The sequence below is a fragment of the Nilaparvata lugens genome, unplaced genomic scaffold (genome assembly GCF_014356525.2).
Source record: "Nilaparvata lugens isolate BPH unplaced genomic scaffold, ASM1435652v1 scaffold8731, whole genome shotgun sequence".
In the NCBI taxonomy this organism is placed as follows: Eukaryota; Metazoa; Arthropoda; class Insecta; order Hemiptera; family Delphacidae; genus Nilaparvata; species Nilaparvata lugens.
This window is the reverse complement of record NW_024094475.1, coordinates 1-10,094: the sequence shown is the minus strand read 5'-3', so window position 1 is coordinate 10,094 and position 10,094 is coordinate 1. Positions and strand designations below refer to the sequence as shown.

Genomic DNA, 10,094 nt, shown 5'->3' with positions numbered 1-10,094 from the left:
CAGAATAAAATTTTGCAAACACTACAATATGCAATAATTTCACATTTTCACAACACAAACATAACCAAAATCCCAAACCAGCTGGTTTGTCTACGAAAAGAATACAGTACCAACATCACAAGCTTGAAAAGAGTGAATCATATTATGTACTTTCAATAATAAATTACAAATCATTGAAGAAATTTATTCCGGAGAATGTCCTGCTGCCATGAATACCTACTCAAACTTATAAGAGCATATTTTGACGCATGTAATAGTTTTTTTAAAAAAATATTAAAAATACTTCCCATCGTCATAGAGATGTGATCCAGGTATCATTGAAAAGCGGGAATTTCAAACTATCATATGAACTCAAAAACAAAAAATTGATATTTTTTCAAAAATTTCATGTTTAACTCCCCTTAAGATAACATTTTAAAAGTCCAAAATAGGGTTATGATTTCACTTTACTAAATTTAATACATTTTCAAGTTGTCTCATAGAATAAGGTTGGAGGTTGTCAAATCTGTGGTGCGGCCGGGAGGGAATTGATTTATCCCTTAATTTGGAAATGCTACCTCCTGGAATTTACAGCAATCATGGCAACTGTTGTAGTGTTATGCCTAGTCCACATGTTGGCCGAGTAAGCCGACCCAGCCTCATAATGCCTAGTCCACATTTGGTAAACCACCCACCACCCATCCACTCACTGGAGCTCGTCGTCATTGGCCTTCATTAGGCCAACTTGTGTATGCGACATTGCAATGTTGTTTACGAGCCACAAGCCACACTGCTCGATCCTGAACTCTTGTATAAGAACTATTCCAACCCAAAAAAGGGAGTTTGGTATGAAGTTGATGGAATACTAGTCAATATTGCAAAATGACAAGAGAAACTTGAGACATAGGCTCCAGGACATTTAGCAGATGTTATATTGGAAAAAATGTCACTGATTGTACAGTGTAAATGGCAATCTCTGTACTCCATGTTTATTACAATTGAATTGATTTTTTTTTTAAATTAATCACGTATTTAAGTCATACCGTTTTACTGAAAGACCCTATGTAATTCTTTCTAAAGTCCCTATTAAATCTGCCAACAATCAAGGTTTCTCTTTTGTTGGCAGCACAGAAGAAAGTTTAATTTGCAGTACAGTTTTGTATGATGTATTAATTTATTCAATTTGTTCATAACTAATTTTCTTTTGGAAATAAATTTTATTTCATTGAATTCGATAAAGTATTATCTGATTATTACAGTATTTAAAAATTAAATCAATGTGTGTGATTACATAACCTTTACTTTGGACAACATTAACATTTTACCAAAATTTTGGAGAGAAATAGTACTGGCTTAGCCTAGTTTTTCCTCTAATGTCATAATTATATTAAGATTATAGTATTTTATACAATAAATAAAATAAAATTTGCAATTGTTGTAGATTGTTTGTGGACATAATTATTGTAGGAAATGAATTATTTGTTCAGACATAGTACACTGGAAATGCCTGGATACAGCAGCCAGAGCTCTGCCGCAAACGACGGCTCCGGCCGGCTACAAATGTCCGCAGTGCGACTTCCCATCTTCCCGCCTCTCAATCTGGTGTCGCCTGTCGCCGACATCCTCAGGGAGAGGCTGGCCGGCGTCAACTGGGCTCGTGTCGGCCTTGGACTGCCACTGGTCAGTAGGCCTATCCCATCACTCAACTTCAACATTTGATCAACAACAATTATGTTGAAAAAGCTATATTGAAGTTACCATCTTCATACTGTAAATGACATGGGAGTTCAGGTCTGCTCTCAGACCTGTAAATTTCAAAGCGTCTGATGTCATTTAACAATTTTGCTTGTTATAACTTTCATCGAAAACATGCTCCCTGAATATTTCAGTGCTTCAACAAGTAGAACAATTATTCATTTTTGCCTTGAACAACACGTTCTTTATGACCACTATGATGTAAATTATCTGTATCTCATTTCAATCACGTTAGATTGACTTTTGTTATCAGATATGTGTTTATTGTTCCAAAATGAAATAAAAAACACAATCTTTTATTTTCTACTAGACAGTTTTATTCACACAGAACCTGACTTGCAATGTTCATGGCATCATTAGTTATTTATTTATTTACTTCTAACATTATCATTGATTTCGATAGATGGGGTACCTAGTTAGACCAAGTGAGGTTGTCCGATTACCGTTCATTGTAAATTTATGCGGAAATAGATTAGTATGTTGTGTATAATGTTTGGCTTGTGTACTGTAATTTTCAATTAGTTATAACAAAATTAATCATGCATTTAGTGTGCAGAGTCGCTTGCTATATCACAATTCACTCCATGCTCCAGATAATTCAAGCGATTTATTGACAATTTTGAGTGATAATATTGTTATTATTCCGATTCCCAAAAATAAATTTTATTCATTTCATCTCTTGTTTTACATTTCTAAACTAGTTTTTATTTTTCAGCTGAGTGAAGAAATTGAAGTTCGCCCAGTAACTGAAGGAAATTCAACTGAGCCGCCGAAACCTATGTGCATAGAAAATGGGATGAGCAACGATGCAGTTGTGCACGTAGAGGACCCCATACTTCCATTCGGACCATCTGAAACTTTCGGTACGATAAACAGATTCGCGAATTTCACCGTCACAATTATCTAAGCCTACATTTAATATAAACTTCAAAAAAAAATCAGAATGAGAGATGTTGTTGAACTTTCCTATACTGAAATTAATGTAGGCCTATTATCAAACATATCATATTATTGTAATGAATCATCTCCATATCAGGGCCTGACCACACAGAGGGCCTCGATCCTATTGGTTTCTATATGCACAAAAGCCTGTTAAATTTAAACCATGATTAAATGCCCAGAGAACCAATCAGAGAAGGCTTTTCTAACAAATTCGGACTTGCATTGAAGTGGATTTTATTATTTTTATGTGTTTAAATACAAATTATTTAAATTGACTCTGCTTTTTGATTATGTTTAAGATCACTATGTTGAAATTGATTAATTTCTAATTGAAATGATGTAGGTCACGTCCCGAGGAGAACCCACCAGAATGTTGATGAGAGTGCTCCGCTGATTGGCAGCGATGTTCTCCACTACCCAGACCATGATGAGAACAAATACAAGCGCCGATCAGCTAGTGAATGGATTTTCAGATGGTTGAAGTGAGTATTCCATTTATTCAGTGATTTACCTGATCAGTAATTGTGATTTGTAAATAAATCTCTATGTATGAGAGTATTCAATTCATATTTGAAATATTATTATAGATTTTTATAGATATGTGACTATACAAAACGTCTGTGCATATTTTATCATTTCAATGACTGGAATTTTTTCATTAGGCTATTATCAGCCCAATTTACTGGAGATAGTAAGGAAAGAAATAGCGCCTAATTCCCTAATTGGACTAAGCTGATGATGATGTTGTTACATAGGCATTACTGGTACACACTATTAACTTGAAGCAAACGGTTTTTTGCATTGTCAGGTCATCAACTTGACATTCTTTACAGTACAAAACGACTGTGACAGATAATAATGTGCATTGCATAATCAATTCAATTTGATAAAGCCAGTATTACACGGTAATAGTTCTATTATCACAGTTGATCATATGAAAATACGGTTTTCCAAGTGGATTATTTTCCACTATATTCACACATATCACAATATTTATATATTATTACAATCAACGCTTGCTTTTCTTCGGGTTTGAAATTTACTCAACGATTTTTTTTAACTTTATCCATTTGGGTTGATTACACAACACCAAACAAGATCTATCGGAGTCTAAATAAGTGATTTTAGTAGGTTAGAATTACTTGAGCAAATATCAAAATCATATGTAACCAATGGCAAGCCAGCTAACCTTTTATCCAACTTTCAGAAAAGTACAGCTACGAGAATTGATCATGTTCAGATTTGACCGACGGAATTTGACCAATCCCGAGGTTGGTGGAACAGTTGTATGTTTGAACGAACAGACAAATTTTGGCTGGTCTAACTTAATGGTCGCCAAACTTATGAGCCTGTGACCTAGAATAGCATTTATAAAACTTCTAGTGAGTGAACTCTTTCCCACTGTCGGTTTTTTGTTTAGAGTGGGTTTCAAACTCCCTCACTCTATACGGAGTTTTGCCCGGCGCCAATCAATTACTATGAATTGATAAAATACACTGTACTATAACTTCACTCACTGTGTGGATACTTATTTCACTCACTGAACTAATAATAGTATAGAAGAAAAAGATGAAAAGAGATAGATCAGGGTCGTGTGTAAGGGAATGTATAAAGTTAAAGGAAAAACAAAGGTTAATTATAAATTTATTAATAAACTTTAAATTGAAGTGAATTTATAAAATTGATTTAAGTATAGTAATGATTCAAAATATACAAGATGATTGAGTTTTTGAAAGTACTTCAGTTCAAGTTTAATTTTATACAGTAAAATTTAACAAACAGTTCCTATTTATCAGATTAGTTGAAGAGTGACATATAAAATCAAAATATTGAATACCACTAGTTAAAAATACGATTACAGTCAAAAATAAAAGAATTAATGAATTTTAAAGAATGATTGTGATTAGGGGAGCCTTGCTTTAAAAAACTATTATTTGTGCTTACAAGAAAATTTCAAATATAAGCTTCAATAAATAATCAAGACTGTGTCTATAGATATGAATTTAAAAAGAAGTAATAATTAAGTTTGCTCTTTACTATGATGCTATAAAATTCAATAGACTTATTGGGCTTTTTAGGGTGGGGTGGTGTGGATTTGAGATTCAGAAAATTGAAAATTCTAAATATAATCTTTACCTGGTTCAGTCATATAATTGAAGTCTGAAACCAAAAACTCATTCCTACACTGAACACTGTCCAAAATCCAAGAGACTAAGAGAGACTAAACGCAACTAAACTCGCAAGACATGGTCTGCCTTGTTTATATACTAGAACCACGATTTTCCACCCCTCATCACCTTCGCCCTATAGCTCCGCCTACACCAAACTCTACAATTTTTTAATTTTAGGAGAGCACGTGGTCGCCATTTGTGGCTTATGAGCTACCAATGAATATTAGACTAAAGAAAGTATCTTTTATTGCCTATAAAGTACATTTCTAGTGCTGAAATCCACTATTAGCAAAAAGTATAACAAAAGTTGAAATGTACATTTCAATGAGAGCAGTGGAACGAACTCTTTTTGGTCATCAAGTATTTTCTTGATGTTTGGAGTGTATGTTGTAGCCGCCATTCTGATGCAGTTGTCCAAATGTTCATCAGTCAGTCTGTTCATATATAGATTTTTCATGAATTTCGTACTTGAAAAAGATGCTTCACACAAGTAAGTAGAGCTGAACATAGCTTTTAACCTCAATGCAACTTGAATAATATTTGGATATTTTTATTTGGGGACTTGAGGCCAAATATTTCCAGTTTTAGAAAGTGATCTGAGAGACAGTTCATTTTGAAAATCCACAAATTCCATTTCAACTAAAGCCTGATCTCCAAAATGTTGTACAACACAAGCAGCAAAATATTCTGCATAGATCTCTATAAAAGAGATTTGATGAATTGTACCATATTTGATATACTTTTAAAATCTTGAAATCGTTGATCAAACTGTTTTCTCAAGTCTGAAAGAATTGTAACGTGTTATTGGTTATTGCTGCGGTGCTGTGGAGGATTTTTCTTCTCATCGATTTTCTTCAGACTGGGAAAGTGTTTATATTCAACTGGACGACATTCTTTTGCACGAGCATTTCTGTGAGCTATTATAAACTACCCAACGAGCTACCGGTAGCTCGCGATCGACTGTTTGGCGACCACTGACTGATCATGGCTAGGCTATATTTGATCAAGGTTGTGAAACCGGGCGTAAGCCTGGTTTTCCGTTTCCAAGCATTCTATGATTATGTGCTTATTCTCTTTATAAATATTTGAATAGATAAATTGAAATATAATAAGCTTTCGATTCAGGGATACATTTTGTCCATAATTCGTAAAAATAGCGCACATGTAATTCCATATCGTTTATATCAATCTTATAGTTTGTAGTGTTCTTTGAATTTTTTCAAGCATTCAATGACTTTCTTTTCGCTTTAGTGCATTATTATAAAACTTTGTTTGTTCCATCGAAACGTTTCATGGACGATTTTTCTATGGGCTGTTGAAACCTTGAATTTTTCTAAAGGAATAATATTAAAATTTGGAAGTAAATTTCAGAGTAAATTAAAAGTCAAATCAAATCTTTATTGTATTTTGTACTTTTCCTAGAAACATAATTACAATGACAATGTTTATAAAAAAAGTAAAATACGATATCAAATGAAAAAATCTGGTGTGGCGCACTCACACAACTTTCCTTGCCATTATGATGAAAATTGATCACCTGACGCTAGTGTTCACGCGCATCTAAAGTCATTCTAAGATCTGAGCCAGCTGGTGACAGGACTATAACGCTGGAGACACACGAGGTCTGCTATCTCTTCATAGTGAATGATTGAATAGAATCAGAAGTTGCCAACAGTTTGCAATCGAATAATCACATTTCTCGAATTTCGAGCTTATTTCCATTTTAGGTGAAAATGTTACAAAACATTAATTGTAGAGATTTTCATGCTCAATCCTTTCCACTTGAAATGTTTTGTTCAAATTGTATCTGAAGACTGATAACTGGGAATCTAAAATCAAACTTGCATGGATGGGGTAAAGCTCCTGGAATTTTTACAAATATGGGACTTGTGGCATAGAGCTCATCAATGACTATTTTAGATATAAATTTGATCAAATCGTTAGAGCCGTTTCGAGAAAATCGCGAAAAACCTGTTTTTGACAACATTTTCGCCATTTTAGCCGCCATCTTGAATCGTGTTCGTGTCGGATACTTATAGTGAAAGGACCTTAAGTTCCAAATTTCAAGTCATTCCGTTGATTGGGAGATCAGATATCGTATACACAGACGCACACACACACACACACACACACACACACAACACACACACACACACACACACACACACACAACACACACACACACACACACACCACACACACACACACACACTTTTTTGGACTCAGGGGACCTTGAAACGTATAGAATTGGGGTACCTTATTTTTTTCGGAAAGCAATACTTTCCTTACCTATGGTAATAGGGCAAGGAAAGTAAAATGAAATACCACAAGTAGTATAAAACGGGAAGTCCATGCAAGGTTTGAAAAAAACTGAGCGCAGAGTATTAAAAGTATTATTTGATTATTCAATTAAACATCATTATTATCAATTATTCACATTAATGGAGTTCTTTCACAATTTCACATCATTAAATTGGTTGTATTTGTATAAATGCCAGTAAGATTATCCTTTTTTTGCAGATCGGTCTCAAGTCAGAGAGTACCCGGCTACAAGCCAGGCCACCTCTATCGTAGATACATCATGGCTGCTATTCTGGCTTTCCTTCTCTTGTGTGCTCTCATCGTGGTGTTTTCAAAACTGGGGAGCATTGTAACTGCCAATGATCCATCTTTCCTGCCAGAAAACAACCCTATGGTCAAGTTTAGTGACGAATGATTCTTCGTGCATTCCACTTTCATTCTGTAAATACTTCTAATTGTGTTTCACTTTCATTGAATAATCAATTCTTTCTAGATCGTTATCGAATTATTCGAACTTTGACTTTGCTCATTTGACAACTATAAACAATTGTTCATGGCAGACTATCGATAATTCTATAAATTCGATATTGCTAATTCTCTAGAATGGAAAACACACAATACTTGTATATATACTGCTGATGTGTTTCATTATGGTAATCCTAATCATAACTGAATATTTATGTTATCCAATGTACATTATCAGTATTCGATGATTAATATAATAACCACTCATTGTAAAACGTCCTTATCAATTGTTTAGATATTTGCAATGAATATTTCTATGCAATGGTCGTATAAGTATTCACTTATTCTCATTTCAACTATTGTACATTTGAATCTGTATGACATTATAAAGAACTTGTGAATAATATAGTTATAGCCCTTGATTTATCGTCTCCAGTCTTAGTGTCAACTATTTTCTTTTGAAAACTGTAAGGGAAGAAACTTATTAATGAAAAACTGGGATTTTGTCAAAAAAAAATCACTTATATAACCTGCTATTGGTCAAAATATATTTCAATGAGCGTGGTCTTTTCTTGCACACACCGGTACGACTATCAATATTGTTACCATTTAACAACGACTTGAAAACGTCCGCTCCCGTTGCCGTCCGTTTGACAGCGATGATTCGCAATCATGTGCAAACGACTTTATCTTGATTCAAAAGCGTCTTCAAATGTAGCTGCGCAGCTTACGGACCATAGATCACTAGGTTTTATTTTTATAAATATAGTAATTAAATTATATATTTGACTTAATTTTCTAAAAAACTGGATCACAGATTGAGTCGTTTCATAAAAATAACCATTCAATCGTTAGTTTATCTATTTACTGATAGAAAAGAATTTGTCACTCCCGGAACAAACCAATTCAATCAGTTTTTTTTTAGTCTTTCAATTATTGGTATTTCGACTGATGAATCGGCCAGTACATGGGTGCCCAGCCCCCCAAGGGCAATGGCGCATGCCCCCCCCCAATCCAAGTGTATGCCCCCCCCCCCAAAGTACCCCAATTCGCAAACCTTTAGTTTTTAAGATTAGTCAGTGTATGACAATAAAATTCACATCTTACATTCTAATATTCCAATGGACATTATTTACCTTTGTCTTGTGAGGAATTCTTTCTGTTTTCATAATATTGTAAAAATATAATATAATACCATCATTTCTTATCTCTTTAAAATAGAAAAAAGTATCTTTTCGATATTATTTTTGAGACTAGCAGTGCACCCATTCTTGTTCGGGAGGACTAGAAAGTACTACATTACTTCAGGAAAAACTACACATGACAAATATTTCTATACGATATTAAAAGATAAGTAAGGGAGGCTTTGCTTTTTAAATGTTAAGGTTCTTATAAAAAGTTGAATAATAATATCATTGATAATTCTTTATTGCAAAAGAATATTGCATAGCAATTTTGGTACCTTAACATTCATACAAATTTGGAACGATTATATTAATACAATATATTATAATGTCGGCAAGTTTAGGTATTCTAAATCCTATAGGACTATTAAACGAGCAATTCTGTTTGGATGTTTATATTGTTTGTATTTCACCGGATCTCGAAAACGGCTCTAACGATTCTCACGAAATTCAAATCATAGTAGGTTTATAATATAAAATTTGATTGCACTAGGTCTCATCCCTGGGGAAACTCGCTGAAGTACATTAGAAGAATCTATCCATCCTTGGAAAAACAGCTGATAATTTCGTCGTCTGTTAATGATGGAAGTGAGTGAGCGAGTGCATGTTTGTGGGACTGAGACAAAATTATGACTCAGCTGTTGAACTTTTTTATCTAATTCAATCATGTACTTGATGACAGTTGTACAAAAGCCGGTTAAATTTCAATCCTAATTAATTCCAGTAAACCAATCATATAAGCTATCTTTTTGAAATGGTCTTCTGTGATTTGGTTCGTGTGAAATTAATCAGGATTGAAATTTAACATGCTTTTGTGAGAGAAATTTTTGCATTCCTCTGCGAATTAATCTCAATCCACTGTGATTAGATAGAACCTTTCTGTATGAACTATGAATATTTACTATAATTTCTTCTTTCGTAATAATTTTTATATGCTTTTGTAGGTACTCCAGAGCGGAGCTCGATGCCCCGATATTTATCATAAATTGGAACAGGTTGTCACTGATGTTGTGTTGTTGGTAGTATTTACTTTTTAAAATTACAGAAGTAAATAACACAAGTCGAACAAAATGTATCTTTAAATGGTTTGGTTTTTGGGATAAATATATCATCTAAACAAGTAGGCTACATTTGTAAATTCTATCTATTAATACCAAATATCGGGGCACCGAGGTTTGCTCGTTATTTATTCATTGATAAACAGAACTCAATTCTTTAAATAATTGGGGAAGGACTAACAGGCACAGCCCAAAATTCCCCGAATTTTGATTTATACACTAACATTTATAGTTGGAAT

At 33.8% G+C, this 10,094-nt stretch overlaps 1 protein-coding gene across 1 annotated transcript; it reads left to right on the top strand.

Moving 5' to 3' along the window:
* The first annotated feature begins 1,467 nt into the window (after positions 1 to 1,467).
* On the top strand, positions 1,468 to 8,035 carry LOC120349209 (zinc finger protein-like 1). Its single transcript, XM_039419174.1, has 4 exons — positions 1,468 to 1,659; positions 2,450 to 2,597; positions 3,020 to 3,158; positions 7,368 to 8,035. The coding sequence occupies exons 1-4, from the start codon at positions 1,483 to 1,485 to the stop codon at positions 7,561 to 7,563; spliced, it is 660 nt and encodes a 219-aa protein (XP_039275108.1). The 5' UTR covers positions 1,468 to 1,482; the 3' UTR covers positions 7,564 to 8,035.
* Positions 8,036 to 10,094: the final 2,059 nt, after the last annotated feature.

What these genes read in the sequence shown, in the direction of transcription:
- LOC120349209 (XM_039419174.1), top strand. Translation starts at nt 1,483, where the DNA reads ATGCCTGGATACAGCAGCCAGAGCTCTGCCGCAAACGACGGCTCCGGC. An exon ending in CGGACCATCTGAAACTTTCG is followed by an intron (nt 2,598 to 3,019) that starts GTACGATAAACA and finishes GAAATGATGTAG; the next exon opens with GTCACGTCCCGAGGAGAACC. An exon ending in TGGATTTTCAGATGGTTGAA is followed by an intron (nt 3,159 to 7,367) that starts GTGAGTATTCCA and finishes CTTTTTTTGCAG; the next exon opens with ATCGGTCTCAAGTCAGAGAG.